At 34.7% G+C, this 19449-nt stretch overlaps 1 protein-coding gene across 1 annotated transcript; it reads right to left on the bottom strand.

Moving 5' to 3' along the window:
• Window positions 1–623: 623 nt before the first annotated feature.
• LOC131067178 (uncharacterized) lies at window positions 624–1823 on the bottom strand. Its single transcript, XM_058002129.1, has one exon. The coding sequence runs from the start codon at window positions 1821–1823 to the stop codon at window positions 624–626; it is 1200 nt and encodes a 399-aa protein (XP_057858112.1).
• Between the last annotated feature and the right edge of the window lie 17626 nt (window positions 1824–19449).

The raw sequence follows: 19449 nt of genomic DNA, 5'->3' as shown, positions 1-19449 counted from the left end.
AAACTCTATACATTAATTTAAAAATCACTACATGACAATTATCACCAAAGTCATGTTATCCCTAGTTTCCTCAAACATACTTAGGGAGTGTCCCATGGTGTTTCTTAGATTACTTTGGTTAGTAGCAATGTTTTAAGGAATAATTTGTGGAGCAAGTGGGCCCCATATAAAGTAAAATCACTACTTATTTTCATGCAATTCTCTTAAAAATCATATTTGTAAATAAATTTTTAAGAGCAAAAAAAGAGTTACATAATCCCTCATTTTCTAGATTTTCTCAAAAACTGATGGCCCTTGGGTTCAAAGAAAACCATCATCCATTTATTTTTAATTGCTAATGTATTAATATAAAATATTTTAGCATGTATATTGAAAAAACATAATTATTAAGAAACATTACTAATTATTTTTTATTTAAAAAAAATTATATAATTATTATTTATCTAATTTCACCAAATACAATTAAAATTTATGAAAAAAAATAATTCAATTTATCAGTTACATAAAACAATGCATACCATATCAGTTTAATAGAAACCATCTACATGAAACAACAATAATAATCTGTTTATCACCAAAACCATGCTATCCCTACTTTTCTGCAGAATAATGTAATCCCTCATTCATTCTCTAGATTTTCCTAAGAACTGATAATGGCTGAGCTTGGGCTCGAAGGAAACGATCCTCTTCATCATCATCCATTTATCGTACTCAAGGCATTGCCAAAACCTTTGCCTTAAATTATATGCAAACACCTTTCCACTTTCATCTTCCCCTAGTCTGTTGCTGAAGCACAGGTAATCCCCCACACCAACACACTCCATATGCTCCAATTGTTCATCAAGAGATTGAGGTAGTGACTGTGGAGGTATTCTTGCAAATTCTTTCCACTTCCAAACCAGCTCATTTTCTTCGTCTTGAAACAACTCCCAGATAACAATCCTTGCAGGCGACTCCTTAAAGATCCCCACCACAAGAACAGACGAACCATATGAAATCATAGATAAAAAATGCAGAGGTTGAAGCATAAATGCAACACGCACACTAAAAGTTTCAAACATTTCAGGGGGAAGTGGAGCTACTGTAATAGGGCTAATGAAACCCTCATCTTGGATTTTGTAACCAATGACACTCGAAGATAAACTTTCCCTCCACACAACCCTCCAGAAAAGAATGCCATTGCACTCAACCATTTCATCTAAAATTATATGAGATTCTGTTTCTCCTGCAAACTGATATTTAATCCTCCATGAATCTTGAAAATAGTGGTAGATTTGGAAGGAAAATCTTTTATAATCGGACCATACTACCAAATAGGGCTCTTTGTTTTCTCCCTCTACAATACCAATATACTTGTTAGTCAAATCTATTTCTACCTCTGCATAAGATCTCATAAAGGGATTGCAAAATCTCTTAAGAGGATTGGAAAATGCAGTGGGGATTTCTCGAAAGAGTAGTAACCCCTTCCCCGCATTCAATAAATATCTGAATTGGCCTCTCTTTTGTTTCGGAAGAAAAGAGAGGGGAAGAGTCATCCATTTTTGTGCAGAAAAGCAGTAGGCCATACAGTACCAATTACCATTCTTTTTTTTACCACAGATAAGAAGCCATGGATTTTGGGTAGGCAAGGAAAATAGAAAACTTTCTGAAGATAAAATAGAATTCCATTCTTTACAGACTATGCGAGAGCGACAAATCGAATCAAATGAAAGATTTGTAAATACTAATTCTTTAATATACTGAGGTAGCTTAGAAATACCACGCTGCTCTTCCTCAACCGCTGTAACGATTTCGTGCTTCAGTTTTTTGGATCCTCTCTCCATTTCTTTCAGCTCCCCAAACTTCCTAACAATTAATGGCTCGTATTGTTGGAACCCTGAATTAATAAAGTATAATTTTCTTTCCCACTCCTTTAATAGACTTTTGACATGGTAAACCAAAATATGACCTTTTGTCTTTCTGCGAGATCGAGGGAGCTAGCTTTGTTTATCAACGGCTTACACTGTCACTGAAGACATGCAAGAAGATCTGAATGATCCCAACCGTTCCTTTACTGGTACTTGCATGTTGCCCTATTTTCCTTCGCGTTAATTAATTTACCCGAATCCATCGCCGCCTCTCCCTCTCCGCCATATATATTAACCGTGCAAAGACAGAATGTTAAGAAGCAAAAGGCGGCAAAATTAAATCATCCATTACATGCATGCAGGCCTGGAATTTGATAGGTTATATGGCCGTTTTTGCACTTTTAGATCATATATTACAACTAATAAAATTAGTAGATCGTATGTATCGATAGGCTATTTTTTCCAAAAAGACTTAAAATTATTAATAAGTCGTAAAAAAATATAATAGGTAATATATATTGATATATATTATTTTACAACTTTATTATAAATATACGAATTTATTTAGAATATTTTAAAATTGTAGGATTAAGATATAATTGTTTCTAATTTTATATTATTTTTATATAAATTTTTAGTATTTTTTTTCTTATATAAATTTAGAAACTTTGTAAAAAAAAACAAAATATTTTTTATAAGATTGTCTTAAATATCAATATAGAAACTTCTAACAATTGAAATGATAAGATATAATCATTTCCATTTTTTAAAAATATTGTAATAAAAAATCTAAAATAGTTTCTATTTTTATAATAAACAAGATTTTTTGGTGTGAATTTAAGATTTTTGGGTGAAAATATAAGATTTCTTTAGTGCTTACTAATTTATCATTGTTTTTTAATTTTTTACATTTTTTTTTATGAAATTATTTCTTTTCACTTAATTAATTTTACTCGAACTTTCAATTGTGTGAAGCTTAAAGAATTTATATTAAACTATTCACAAATTAAAAAAAATTGACACTTCATTTTTTTTAAAACGTAAAACGAAAGGCATTAGAATGACTAAACCGTCATAAAAAATCATATGACAGGCAGGGGTGGCCGTCAAATTCCAGGCCTGCATGCATGTCACACAAAAGTTAATGACTACAAAACTAAATCATTCATTGACATGCATGTCACACAAAAGTTAATGACCTTAAAATTAAATCACATTGACTGCAAAATTATCAAGCTATTTCATATATATTTTTTTATCAAAATGTCTATGTCAAAAAGTTATTTTCATATTTGTTTGTTCTATTTATTAGTATATTTGTATTCTAAAAAAAAATATATCACATAATTGTCTTGCATGTTTATTAGTTGCTGGAGTTTTCATTCTAATTAAAGATGTAACAGTTTCATATACTTAAACACAAGTGACAATGATTCTATTTTATTGAGTAATAAAATAATATTATAGAAAAACTTAAATATGCATGCACTTACCTGTCATCTACTCAAACTTATTCAAAATCTATATGCCTCTCAGCATAACAAATCCAAAACAACAAGATCGAACGATTCTAATAGAAGAACTGGCTTAGCCATATTAGAAAATATCTCACCAAAAATCCATATGTGAAAGTAGCCTTTTGTCACTAACCTAGCCTTAGACTACTCTAACCTAATTTTAGAATAATTTTTTTGTTTCAACCAACTCAAATAGATCTATGTACAACATTTTTCAAAAAAATTATTTTATATTTCTTGACCTATAACCAAGACTCATGTATCTTTCAAAATCGAGGTTCATTGTTAGTACATAATAAAGTAAATACATTAACTGTATTGAAAAGGGCTAGACCCTCTATTTGGATTAGATTACATGCCCTCGTGAACCTATCGGATTGAATTGGATCTATTGAGATAATTTCAGAATAGTGCTGATATCTTCAGTTTATAGTGAACAAATCTGAAATGGTATATGAGAGTAGCATTGGGATGAGAAGTTCGAACTAGCCGATGTTCAAGCTAAAATCTGTAGGTTTTAAAACTAACATCTTTTTTCAGACTAGTCATGGCTACATATGTTCTGAGATTTAAATAAATAAGTTTTTAGCTATGGTGAAATGAATTGGAGCTGCAAAATAATGCATTGGAAAATACACGAACAATAAAATCAGTAATAGAAGCAAACTTTTGAGAGCTAACTAATTCAGCCAGCAAGTCGATTTAAGTGGACAAAACCAGCAAGATTTAAGTCTAACAAAGGGAACTTTTTATATAATATATATAGTTCCATTTTATATCGTGTTATTTTTATTTTTAACTTTGACCTAATTATCTAATAAATTTTTTATTATTATTTATAATTGTTAACTATTTTAATAACTTGATATCTTTTCATGTATCTTTATTAGATTTTTTAATATAGATATCTAAATTATATAGTTTAATCAAATACATACCAAAAAATTAATAAAAAATAATTTAATTTATCAATTATATAATATCCATCAAAGTGTCAGATCCTCCTAGGTCATTTGCCTCTCCTTGAGAAGCAACAATGACAAGTTGTAGAAAATGTGGAGAGTTGCTAGCAACCTGAGCTTTGGTAAACCATTTTCCTTAGGAAGGAAGGAATTTGACATGCATTAAATATCTAGTAAAGAAAAATTGTCTTGCTTCTCTCATTCAGTCTGTGGTAGTCTTCTAGTCAGCAACACTAAAGAGAAGATAATGGCATTAAGGGATTGAGATTGGCATCCTCTACAATAGAGTAAGAAGGTAAATCATGTAAGGCAAAGTTTGAAGTGTTAAAAGAGATCAAATGTAGCAATGGCAACTCTAGTTCAAGACGGCTTCAAAAACTCTAATAAAAAACTCCAATACTTCTGTATTCAAACCTTGGATGTCATCCCTCTGAATCAACCTACATCTCTGTTGGGTTTTTGTCCACCAACTATTAAGGACAAGCCTGTTCTTTTCACATATTTCCACAAATACAACACAACTTAAATGTATCTTAGGTCGATGCAAAGAAACCTCTCCTCCAACAATACTTGAAAACAGAGAAAGAACCTTAATGCCATCAGCATAAATGCTTTCAAGATAGATAAATGGTATGCAACTGTATCTATTTGGAATGCATTGCCCAAACAACGCAATCAATCAGTTACACAAGAAGTTCCACGAGTGTGATCTTATTCAAATCCTAATATAATTTCTATCTTGTCAACCTCTAGAGGATCCACCTGACCTAGCCCCACCCAAACCAAATTCCATTCTTCACAATTTTCAAGAATGTATTTCTGTTCACTATCTTGCAGTTTCCCTCGTGAATTTTCAATTATAGTACAAAGTTCTTCACGAAGGACACCACCACATCGTCTAGAAACTATGCAATTCAATTTTTTTCTATGATCCCATGGAGGCCAATAGTCCTTTGTCTGAGGAAGTGCTTCTTGAATAGTCATGGGGGGGAGAGGTAATGCTTGAAATCGGCCTTCTATTGGGAGATTGTGTACATAACCTCTTGGTCTTCTGGAAGCTGAAAAGTGCTTCGAGTCCACCAACTTTGGTTCCACACTATAGAAATTTTCGGATATTGTCTTCCAAATATCCTTTGGTACAAAAGCATCATTCTCATACTAGAAAAAAGGTGGCCCTTGCATGAACACATTGATTTCCTCCAAGCATGGTGCAATAGGTTTCCCAGGAACTCCAAAACTAGTTAGTCCCTCAAGACATAAATTATTTTTTCACATCACACACTCCAGACATTGTTTGTTTGTATTGCATACTCTCTATGGATTTATCACTCTTTAATACTTTCTTCTGCTTTTCTCCAATTGCTCTCTTATGGGCAGCTAATGAGCTTGTTTCCATGTCATTCAAGATAATGCCTTCTTGCTTTCTTTTACGAAATTTACTTGCACACGACTCTTCAACTTGTATCTTTTGCTTCTCCATAGATATAAATTATAATTCAAGCTCAGATGATTAAATAAAATAAGCATATGTAAAGAAAATATTTAGTCATTGGATGTTACATATTATCTGATGAAAAGATCCTAGATCCAATTCTTGGAGAAAGGAAACATCATTGATCATCCTTTTTTTAAATAAGACTAAATCAAATAAATTAAAAATATTTTATGTAATTTTTAAAAGTAGAACTCGTTCAATGCTTTCATGCACTAACGGCCAAGCCGTCAGACCCATAGCATATGATCCCGTCAGAATTCTGACGACAACTAAAGAAACATCCAATAAGGATGCTGTATGTCCGACATCATTTCCTTGTCCAACAATCGTTGATGCATGGTAGTGGTGGAGCGTCAAAATTCTGACCGTAATCCGACAATATTTTTGGCCGGAAGAGCAAACATAGTAGCCGTCAGAAGAGTTCATGGTGTCTTCAGAATTTCGACGCTCAATGGTATCGTCGGGAAGCCCGACGATGAGTTTTCAATGGTTACATTTGTTGGCAATCGGATGTGTTGTAGTCGAACTTCCGACAAAGGGCCGTTTGAAATTAGCCCCGAATGTACTAGTGAAATGGATTGACACATGATTCTGCACACATTTTTCTGGTGGCCTTGCCGCATTTTTAACATTTTATTGCAGTTTTTTGACAGATATAGATCTGAAGTTCCATTTCAGTGCATTCAATGCAAGTTTTAGTGCATCTGATATTTGTTTTAGCATTTTTAACTATTCTTGTAGCACTCTTAATAGTTCTTTTAACACATTTAACATTTCCTTTTATGCATTTAACTATTTTTGTAGCCCATTTGAGAGTTCTTTTAGTGCTTTTGATGCATATTGCAGTGTTTTTGATGCATATTGCAGTGCTTTTAACAAGTCTTTAAGCACATTCAATTTCCATTTTAGCACATTTGGAACAGAGGCCAAAATTTTTCTAATTAGTGTTTATGTTTGTTTTGTAGGTAAAAATTATAACAATTAAAGACTAGACAAAGTAGGACTTAAACTAGTAATAGTGTGTTGCAGGACCTAGCATGGAGATATTTTAAATAATTACTTATTTCTTTTATCTCCATGCTTAAAATGGGTACATATTTTAAGTAGAGGATCAATTGAACATTGTTTGCCATGCTTGTGAAGTGATAGGCATATGATCTCCCCTTAATTAGGTGACCAAAAAGAAATACTCACTATTTCATTTTATTGCATTAGGATAATACCTATTAGAAGGCTTGCCCTCCTGAGAAGCCCATAAGGTTGGTTAGAGCAGAATGACCTAAGTGGGAATGACTAAAGACAAGTTATTCCTACCCACTATAATCAAATGTGGTGGTGATGAAAATCACCTCCAACTATAGTGTTGATTGATAGCCCTCCCCCAGTATCCTTGTGATGCTTAAAGCCTTTATTCTAAATGTTGGGATGCCTCTTGAGGGATTTTATCATTGACGCATCAAACAAAAATCCTTACTACGAACCTTAAGTGCAGAAGCCGAGTCAGTAACGAAACATTATTATATCATAATGCAAGGGTGGGGAAGAATCCACCCCAAGATACTCATCATAAGGATCCTAAGAAAATGATCCAATTAGGGAGAAATTTTCTTTGGATCAACTTCTGCCAAAAGAAAAGAGAAGAAGCACACCCTAGGGTGTGACAAGGCTATTTGAAATGATGAAGATTGCAAGATGTGAGTTGTGATATTATAATGACCCTTGAGAATAGGAGAGTCTAATTGATTTGTCTTCAATTGTTCTAACTTGTAGAAATTAATGGGATTTGAAAAAATCCTAGAACATACACTTGATGTTTAGATTAGCAAAAACCATATTGTTTTTCTTATTTTCTTACAGTGTTCTTGTCAGAAATCATGAAATTATCTTGCTAAAAGACCAAAAAATCAGAAAACTCACATAAAAATTTGAAAAATATGGAAAACTCTCAGAAACATAGTAGATTAGAGCATTTAATCAATCTATCAATGTAGTTAACCATTCTTGTAGTGCATCTAATCTTGTAGACAACACATTTGACCCTTCTAGTAGCACATTTAACTTGTTTGTAGCGTATTTGACCATTCTCATAGTGCGTTTGACACATTTTGTTGTGCATATACTCTAGTGCATTTGAAATAAGGGTCACTTCCTGACATTTTGTGCAAAATTGAAAATTTGTTTCAAATACCCTTTTCACTCCTCTTTCAGTTCATATCATTATAGAGTCATTTTTTGAGCAAGATTGATTAAATTTTAACAAGTGATCTAATTATACCTTTCAAAATATTCAAACCAAATACTTTGTTTATGCATTCAAACCATTCAAATCAATTATGTTTCAAAATTAGGATCTATCATCCTAAATTAGGAAACTACATTGATATCTTGACATACATAGTCTCATCAATAGGAAAACATCACCATTTCCTATTCCGACTTTGTAAAGTTGACACAAACAAGTATTCAAAATCAAAAACATTTCAAAACATTCACAATTGAATCATTTGCATGACCATATTAACCAGAGCTCAGAAAAAAAAAAACTCAAAGAGAAGAAAAGATAAACACAACCAACCATAGAAGGAAGAGAAGAGAATTCTCTTCACAAATATCAAGACATGGAGGTGGAGGAGATCACCGATGAATTGATCCAAGAATATCAACAAGATCCTAAATTTCATAAATTCGTGGAGAAGGTCATAGAATATGATAAGGAAAAATACTTCCTCATGTTGGCACATCAAGATATTAAACTACCTTCTGATTTCAACATAACTAAATAAAAAGAGGAACAAAGGAAAAGAGATGTTGATGCAAGGAATAATGAAAATAATCCTTAGATTCCTTGACCCAACAAATTCAATCTCTCCAACAAAAAATGCTTGATATGCAAAGAGGAACCACCAAAACATACTCATTGGAAGACATATGCCCATACCCTTTTGGTAGGAGTTTACAAATGGTGTCATTTCCTCCTAATTTTTAAATTCCCAAGTATAAAATATATAGAGGCAAAATAGATCTAGAAGATCATGTTAGAGATTTTTTTGTGCAACAAGCATGTATCACACAATGCCACTTGAGCAGGTTATTTCCAAAGTTTCTAGGAGGACAAGCCATGGAATGGTTCTCGAAACTTACTCCTAGTATTAAATCATTTGCAAAATTAGTGGATAAATTTGTCACTCATTAATCATACAATATTGAACATAAAGTAACCATGCATCATTTGTGCAACACAAGATAGAAAAGTGGAGAACCTTTTCTCTCTTTCTTAAAAAGATGGAGACAATTATCTACCAAATATCCTCAAACCAAAGTCGAACAAGAAAACATGGACCTTTTTATCCATAGACTAAATGATGAGATAAGATATTCTCTTCAATTCCAGTGCCCAACTAACTTCAAAAAACTCATTGAAGTTGGAATCAAAATTGAAGAAGCCTTAGTGAAGAAAGGGGAAATAAAATATAGAAAGAAGGGGCAAAATACTCTAATAATCCTAAGAACAATACCACAAATGATAAATCCATCCTTAATGGAAGGATTTCAAATGGGTGAGAGAGGGAGTGGAGGGGTTAGGGATGTTGGTGACACAGATAATGTAGGGGAGTCAGACTCGGATGGTGATGGCAGAGAGAAGGGCCCAACTATTTTTGTACTGCTATTCTCGACGTTGTTGGTTCTAATCTGCTCAATTTTTTGTCTTGTGGGTGTCGATGTTTCTTCCTTTGTGGTCTATGTGTTTTCTCTTAAGGATGGGGGCATCTTGGGTTTTGTTCAAAGAGGTGAGAGATACCGTGTCTAGCATCTGACAGGCGGGGTCATCGTTGGTGTTGTTTGCTAGTTCTATTTTGCCTTGGGTTCAGGTGTGAATGCCCGTCTGTGTGTTCTATGTGGCTTTTGCGGTAGCTAGAGAGCCTATTTGGGGTCGCGTATTGGGAATTTTCAGGGGTGTGGTGGGGTGAGCGGGTGTTGCTTTGGTGATGCAGCCATAACTGGTAAAACCCTCAAAGAGAATCAACCATCTTACTCAGCAAGGGTAACACAATGAAATCAACAAGAAAACATAACATGATAACATAAACAGATCATATTATTGCCTTACAAATTCTGACAACCAACTGGTTATCATCATACAATCATCATAGAACATCTAGTAGTTAACCGGTTACATGTAGGGTTCAAGCTAGATACAATCCAACCAGGTCCCTACGAATCAACCAGACCACTAAATGTGAATCTCAATCCTTATTCTCCATTCTACTTCATCTTCCCCTACAAATTATTAATAATGCCCTATTTATGCCCACTGGAACATATCCAGGTTGGCCACAAAATATTACATTTACCAATGTAGGAAAATGAAATGTGTAACTAGGTCAACCCTAAGAATTAAAGAAATCTTTTCTGAAAATTATAACCAAGAAGTATGGTTTAGCAGGAAGGTCGGCCACATGCCAAAGAACATCGGATAAGACCCAAAATATATCCACACGCCAAGAATAGCTTCGGTAATGAAGGGAAGTCAACTGGTAAGCACAAAAACTATCCTAGAACACATGAATAGTCAAACAAGAGCGGTAATTGATTGGAAAAGAATCCAAATGAACCAAAAATCTAGTATTAAACAAAAGGACGAGCCTGGAAACTGAAAATAGGATTTATAATGAAAAGCAAGCAACTATTGGTACCAACCAGTAAGAACACAAAAAATTGCACATTGAACTAAACAACTAAACTGAAAGGACATGTTTTTGGTTGATGCAAGATTTCTCAGAGACTAGGGATGCTCCTACATCAGACAACCTAGATAGGAAAAGATGTTCCATGAGAGGAAACTCATGAACATCTAAAAGGATTTGGAATAAAGACCCCATGCTCATTTCTGATCCAAACATCTTCCTTATCTGCCAACCTCTTCTTTCATTCCTCTGATGCCTCAACCAACTTCTCTAACCCATGACTCTCTTTGTTCTTCTTCCTTTGCTTCAGATCTGTACATTGTCTCTATTTACTACTCTCTTTCTTTCTCAACTCCGATTTGTTTCTTCCACAAGACTTCATCTGGTTTGTCACCATAAGCTCTCTGTCATCTAGTTCTATCTATCCATCAGGGTTATTTATCAGATCTTTGTGCAAACTCATGTCACCTTCCAGTATTACCTCTCCAATTGGTTTCTCAGTACTGCAACCTCTTTCAATACTCAAATTCTTCACCTCCTTCTCTTTCTCTTTAAAAGAAATCAATGTGAACTTTTTCCCATATTTCTCAATAGTTACTAGGTTTCTTCTACAGTCATAAATAGCTCCTCTATAAAACTAACAAGGTCTTCCCAGCAAGACATGGCATGCACTCATAGATACAACATCACACAAAACTTCATCACTAAAAGGCCCAATATAGAAATTCACCAAACACCGATCCTTTACTTCTATCTTTTGATCATCTTGTAACTAACTCACCTCATAAGGACAAGGATGCTCAAGTGTTTTCAATCCCAACTTCACAACCATCTCCTTAGATACTAAATTGTCAGTATTCCCACTATCCATAATAACCTTGCAACACTTACCACCTGATTTGCTTACAGTCTAAAAAACTCTTTCTCTGAGTAGGTTCGATATCCTCACTGCTCTGCCCCATCACAACTCTTGTGACCATAAGGGATTCTCCTTGCTCTGGTATATAGTCAGGTCTGATAACTTCACTTTTTGGTTCCTTATTAGCCACACAAGTTCTTGCCATTCCCTCCTTACATTCATAAAGTCTATGTCCAGTTTCTCCATTATTGAAACATTTGCTAGTAAATTCTCTATTAGTACTGCCAGTGCCTTTCCCCTGTATTTTCCATTCTAGTTATTTACTCCACTTAGGTTTTGATTCTTCCTTGACATTATTCTTCTCTATACTCATCTATCCTATGAATCTCTCTTTCCCTCTATTTAGTTGTCTTGTTCTCATCTTCTCCTCAGCCTTCAAAGCATATTGTTAATCTTCTTCAACTATGGAAGACCACAAAATACTCATCTCATCCTGAATGTTATATGCAAGTCCATTTATGTACCTTACCACCTTTTCTCTATCCATATCTCTATGTCTAAATATAATCATCACCTTGTAGAATTCCTTAGTGTACTCTTTCACAGTCATGTTTTTGTGTTTCAGGTTCTGCAGCTTCTTGAACAATTCCAACTCATAGTCTCCTAGTATGAACTTGGCCTTCAATCTTGCAACCATCTGTCTCCACTGGGTGATCTTCATTTCACCATTCTCTACTTTGTCTTTCTACAATTATTTACACTATAAAGAAGCATACTCTTTGAACTCAGTCTGTACCAAACAGACTCTCTATGTGTCCTTGACATCCTCAAACTCAAAGTAATCCTCCAAATTTCTGATCCAATCAATCAGATCCTCTGGGTTTAGCGTTCTGAATTTTTTTGAAACTTTCACTTTATGAACTTTACTCTCTTGCACCACTGCTCTCAAGAGTCTTTCCTCTATTCCATCTTTGGGTCCTTTAGCCTCTTCCTCAAGATCTTCAATGACTTCTTCATATTCATCCTAAGATTCAGGGTTTCTCCGTAAACCAGCCAAAGTGTTTCGGATTTCATTCCTCACTTCATTCTTGAAGTATTCCATCATCTGCTCTACCTTTATAGGGTTTGTCCTTCTAGGTGGCATCTCCTCTTCCACTTTGTTGAACTGCCTCAACTCAGTGATCTGCCTACCAGTTTCAATTGCCTCCCCTCGGTGATCTATTGAACACACGCATAGCCTGCCTCCAATAAGTGATCTGTCCACCGAAAGAAATGCTTCAAGGTTCGCAAACAACTCTTCCACTAGCCAGCTCATAACCAACTCTGATACTACTTGATGCAGCCATAACCAGTAAAACCCTCAAAGAGAATAAACTCACTTATGCAGCAAGAGTAACACAATGAAAGAAACAAGAAAACATAAAAAGATAAGAAAAATAGATCACATTATTGTCTTATAACTTTTGGCAACCAACAGGTTGTCATCATATAATCATCATAGAAAATCTGATAGTTAACCGATTAGATGCAGGCTTCAAGCTAGATACAATCCAACTGGGTCTCTAAAAATCAATCGGATCACTAAATATGAATCTCAATCCTTATTCTCCATACTACTTCCTCTACCCTTACAAATGATTATATAATGCCATATTTATACCCACCGGAATATATCTGGGCCGGCCACAAAAAATTACATTTACCAATACAGGAAAATGAAACGTGTAAATAGGTTGGCCCTAAGAATTAAACAAATCTTTTTGGAAAATAACAACCAAGAAGTGCAGTTCAGCAAGAAGGTCAACCACATGCCAAAGAACATGGGACAAGACCCAAAATAGATCGACAACTTTGGTAATGAAGGGAAGTCAACCACTAAGTACAAGAACTATCTAGGACCCTAGAAACAGTCAATTGGGACCATTAAATGACTGTAAAATAATCAAATTGAACTAAAAATCTGAAATTAAGTACAAGAACCAACCTAGTGTAAAGTAAAAAATTGGATCCTAGTGACTCCCCACCTATGAGAGAGAAAGGAAGCCACTAGGATGTTTTTCACTTGGAAGCACTTTGCATTCAAAAGAGGGGCTTGAATCCACTAGATCCAAATCCAAGGGAAACAACGATGTGAATTCTAGGTGGGTTGCAAGGGTTTAAGTCTGATTTACCCTCTTTTGTAAATGATAAAGTTAACTTGTTGACTATGTAGAAAAGAGAGATAAAATGAGAGAAATCAGAGGCTACCAGTTTGGGATCGCGCTATAACTTCGAATCTAAGATATCTACACTCGTACCAATCTATCTTACAGATTTTAGGAAAAGTTATCAGTTCCGTGCTGAAAGTGTCCATGGTCCTCCAAAAAATCTACGAAACGAAAAGGGTTCTTCTGTCTCTGCAAATGAAACCCAAACCTACAATTACAGTTGTGCACCTACAACCTACACACAGAAAAGAGGGGAAGAACAGTTTTTGATAGGGGTTTGCCTCAGTCAAACCCCAGTTGAGGAATCAACCTTGAAAGAAACTAATTGCAAATGCTTGAATGTAAACAATGGAAATGTATACCTTGTAGATCTGCAATTTGTTGATGATGGTTTCTTTTCTTCTTGAATGTAATCACAAATGCTACATGAAATGGCATATAACATGACAAAACCCTAATAGACACATATGCTTGCCAATGAATGTTGTAAATATTGCTCCAATGGATGAATGAAGAAGACACATGAAGAAGAAGACTTAATGAATTATTGAAGAGTTTAATGCTTTAACTTTGTCTCTTGTGTATTTTTCCTCCTTTGTCTCTTTTGTATCTCCCCTTCATGTATATGTAAATGAGAGGAACAACTTCCTTTTATACATGCCTTTGAGGATCAATTCACCAGAGGTTGAAATCGAGGAAGTTTGGAATCCCGAAATGCAGATAGGAACGAAGGGACCTATCGTGGGACCATCCTAAGAGGGGGGACAAGGGCACCAAACCCTTGTCCTACCCTATCTTGGGGTCTGTATAGGGTCCTGAGGTCATCTCAGAGCTTAAAAAAGAAGGGTTCAATGTAAAGATGCATATAGAAGTCTCAATTGGAAAGGAAAATGCCATCACCAAGGTGAGGACCTCAAATATGGTTAAAATTGCCAGGGTCGCAATTTTATGACACTACATTTAGCCCCCACTTTAGCAGGAGAATTGCCTATGCCAATACTACCAGTAAAGTAGAAGAAATAGAGATGAAGATGAGAGATGCAAAGAAAGATTACAAGAATCATAAGACATCACTAATGTTGAGGAACAAAAGCCCCCAACATTAGGATCTTAACTCACTCAAACATATGCAAGAACACACAAAATAAATAGGAACAAGACATGCAAAACAAATATAAAGTGCAAAAGACATGAAAAAGACAACAAACAAGACAACAAACCAACTAGCTGAAGAGACCTTGATACTCAGATGTCTCAACAACTAATCAGGACACAAAGACCAATTCCATCACATAAACATGAGAGATCACATAAAAGAGCAAAGCTAACATCATCCATGAACCATCAATAGAAAAACTATGGGTTCATGAGAGGAAGGAGAGAGAATACATGAATACACACCTTGGTGATCCATGAGAAGATAGGCAAACAAGAGAGAAACCTTAAGATGTCAATGTAGGTTGATGTTGGTATCTTAACGAAAGTAGAACAAGGATAACTACCTTCATCACAAAGAAGATATCTGCTATGCAACAACGTCAGAAATCCAAGGAAGAGAGGGAATACTCTTCAAGCAAGGAGAAGATAGTTGAAAAGAGATATCTTGTTGTAAGTGTAAAGGACGTCCTTGGAGGAGAAGAGATGTTTGTTTAAAAGACATCTACCCCCAAGAGGATTTGTCTTAGACAAATGTAACATCTTCTAGAATGAAGCCTAGAGGAGAACAAGAATGCAATCCTTCCTCCTATTGATAGGTGAAAGCGTTCTTGATGAAGGATGACTCACTTTTTAACCCAATCGGGATAGGTGAATTTATTATAGATATATATTACCAAGTGTGAAAGAGATTATAGTCTAGGACTTACACCTCTTGTATAAGAGTGAACCCTTGAGTGGACAACAATGATTCCACACAATGAATGACATCAAGTAATAAAACTCACACCATCCACAACATAGGAAAGAGTGTAGTATATGTAAAATACATGTCTCAAGAAGTGGTAATATTCGAAAGAAAGATAGAAAAGAATCACATATTCCATAAGGGGAATTAATCATAAGAGCATACCATTGTAAGAAATGATAATCATATATAAAAAAATAAGCCCCTAAAGGAAACAGTGATACGGGAGAAAAAGGAGGCAAAATCCTTTCCCCTTAAGTGAGGAAGACAATGAGAAACATTACACATCTTCTAATGGTGTGTATTGGTAAATGATATGCCTTCCTAGTGGAAAAAATCCTTGCAAGGAAGGGATACATACTTCTCAAGAGATCATTCCATGCCAAGGGGCGTATCTTGCTTGCTAATAATCAAGACCATAGAAGGAGGTAAGTTTCCAAACAAATGAAGTAAAGAGAAAAAGAGCACTAATCATTAAAGAAACTATTCTTAAGCAAAGATAAAAACCCAAGAACAATTATATTCTCACATAGGAATGATTCTTATGCTAGAAAAGAGATCTAATAATGTATAATGCACCAAGATAGAGATGAATATAAAGAGAAATGAATTTCATGTTGCTGCCCCAAAGTATGTAAAGTTGAAACAACGTCACCACAAATGATAAAGAGCCCCCAACTAAGTTGACTATTTATGTGATAAGGGTGAGGAGAAACATGAAGAGAAAAGAAGTGCTAAAGCACTATTTTGATGTCAAGGAAGAAAGCTAGATCTATTGTAAGAGAAATTCGTCCAAGGTCATATTGATTTTGAACAAATTTCTTAAATGCATAACATTTCCCAAGAGATTGTGAATGTGAATCATGAAAAAGTTAATATTCAATACCTTTCACTGTCTTGAGATTTTTGTTTTTAGTTTTAGGAGGGAAGGAAATGTCCCTATCATATTTCAATATCCAATAGATTCTTGCAGCTAGTCTTTCAGAATGATGTTGGCATTTCGGATATGTTGATATGGTTTTTTCATTGTTGTCAACAATTGTCAACACTTATCAGCATTTGGAGATTTTGGCTATGTTCATCAGCAAGTCAGAGACTTATGCAAGTCACTGATATTTGGTTTACTGGTAGATTATATTGTTCACAGACACTTAGAATGACTTGGAGACTACTTAGTTATGTCAAAGACATTATTCAATCACTTGGTTTTGGCAATTTGATTAACTATTTATTTGGGTTTGCATATTTGTTGTTACCAACAAATAGGTCCAGGATAAGCACCGACAGTCATATCTATTCTAGATCAGCACGACATGTTATGGAGATGATTTATTATTATTGTAAATGCATTGAGCCGACATCATGCATCGGATATTGATTTGTTTGTAATTAATTTTATTGTAATATCTTTTAGTGAGCCGACCTACTCAATTGCTCTTAGGTTATCGTATATATGTAAGATCTTATTTGTAAGATCAAAGTCAAATGGGATTGTGAATCTGAAAAGGATTGCAATAAGGTTTATGTGAAGATAAGCAAAGCTATACACGCAGACATCATTTGAAGATTTAAGGAAGGATTTTGTGAAGGCAATCAAAACTTAACTAGTATTGAATCCAACATATGAAGATGCTATTTTGATCAATACATTATCATTGGATTTAACCATCCAATTGTAGTCAGTGTGACTCTCATTTTGTGATTGAGCAGTGAGCTCTAGGTAGTTGGCCTTTTTACATGTGCAAAATCCATATTGTACACACATACTATCTACTAGTAGTATCATTTGATTGTGGGTAAGGCTTCCCACCGTGGTTTTTCCCCTTACAGGGTTTCCACGTACAAAAATTTGTGTTATATGTTGTGGTTGTTATTGTCTTTCTATTTCATGCATTAATCTTTATCGGTATTCCAATTAACTGTTAAGACTGTCTACCGGCATAAAGTTTGGTTTACCAGTATTAAGCATTAAGTTTTCGTTAAGTTAATTTTGGTTGAATTTATTGGACAATAGATTCACCCCCCCCCCTCTTAGTTGTCTCCGCGACCTAACAATTGGTATCAGAGGCAAGTCCTCTTTTTGTAGAAGTTTAACAACTTGAGGAGATCCAATTTCTTCTAACTATATCAGGAAGGACAGTCTGAAACCTGATGGAACTAACTATGGCATATGGAAGATTAGGATGGAGAGACACTTAAATTGCATTGGAAAGGATATATGGGAGGTTACAAAGAATTGCTATACTGCTCCTACTCCCGGTCAGTCTAATCCACCAACCTTGGGAAAAGATGAGGAAAATGATTGCAAAGAAAGAGAAGCACTTTTGAGCGCATTATCGGATCAGCAAGTCATGGGATCGTTAGATAGATCTTCTGCTAAAGCTATTTAGGATAAAATAGAAACAATGAATGAAGGAGATACCACAGTAAAAATTGCAAAAGTTGAATGCTTCCAGGCCAGGTATGAAAGTCTGAAAATGGAAGAAGAAGAAGAAAGAATTTTTTCTTTTATGGAAAGAGTAAATGAACTTTTTTGGGTATACAATGTTGTGGAGGAACCTTAAGTGAAGATGAGATTGTTTCTAAAGTTTTAAGAGCTTTTCCACTGGCATATAAAATAAAAGTTACTGCTATAAATGAATTAAGAACAATGCCTAATGCATCAGTATCCAGAGACACATTGGTTGGAAAACTTTCAGCTTTTGAGCTTGAGGAATTTGGTCCTGTTACTACTATCAAGACAGATCTAGCTTTCAAGGCATCATCATCAATTGCGTCATCACCATCACATGATAAATCTGATTGGAAAACCTTCTATGCAAGATAACTTGAAGAAAGGATAGAAAATGAAGAACTTAAAGAACTCGAAGCACTATTTGCAAGGAAAATGCCTAAAGGTCCAATTGGAAGTAAGTATGAAGGTAAAGCACCCTTTAAATGTTTTAACTGTAATAAGATTGGTCATATGGCATCTAGATGTTCTGATAGACATGCATGATTAAGAGAAGAAGCTAAAAGAACATATAAGCCTAACCCTGACTATCAGAAATACAAGTTTAAGAAGATTAGAGACAAATCTTGTTATTATGCTGATGAAGGAGTTATTGATGATTATGATGAGGATCCAACAGACAATGGATGGGATTTTGTTGCTATAACAAAAGATCAACTGACACCTACTATTCAACCAATAGAGCAGACTCTGGCAGCCAAAGTTGAAGATAAGGATGAATGGATTATTGATTTAGGATGTTCACATCATATGACTGGTGACAAGAGTAAATTCTTAACCTTTAGGAATACAATGGAGGTATAGTAAGATTTGGAGATGACAAATCTTGTTTGATCAAAGGAAAAGGCACCATATCTTTTGATGGTAAGCACAATATTGATAATGTTTACTATGTTGAAGGGTTGAAGAATAATATTTTGAGTGTTGTTCAATTAGTTGAGAAAGGATTTCAGTTACAATTCAAGAATGGGAAATGCAAAATCTTAAATAGAACTGGCTTGGAAATTGCAACCGCTAATCAGACTAGAGGTAATATCTTTCATTTGAACAATAATGAGAAAGCATGTTTGATTGCACATATTGATGAAAGTTGGTTATGGCATAAGAGACTCTGTCATGTAAATTTTGATTGCATTGTGAAAATTAGTACTACTAAGGTAGTTAGAGATTTACCTAAGATTGTTAAACCTCACAATCCGCTATGTAAGGAATGTCAATTTGGAAAACAAGTTAGAGCATCTTTCAAGAGTATTCCAGAGAAGTCTGACAATATTCTTTATTTAATTCATACCGATTTATATGGTCCAACAAGAACTAGAAGTATACAAAGAGATAGATATTTTATGCTAATCATTGATGACTATTCTAGAATGTGTTGGGTTACTTTTCTCAGAGAAAACTTTGAAGCATTTAGGAAATTTAAACTATTCAATGTGATGGTAGAAAATGAAACCGACAAGAA

This window comes from Cryptomeria japonica, chromosome 3 (genome assembly GCF_030272615.1).
Source record: "Cryptomeria japonica chromosome 3, Sugi_1.0, whole genome shotgun sequence".
Classification (NCBI taxonomy): domain Eukaryota; kingdom Viridiplantae; phylum Streptophyta; class Pinopsida; order Cupressales; family Cupressaceae; genus Cryptomeria; species Cryptomeria japonica.
This window is presented reverse-complemented; position numbering and strand designations above follow the sequence as displayed.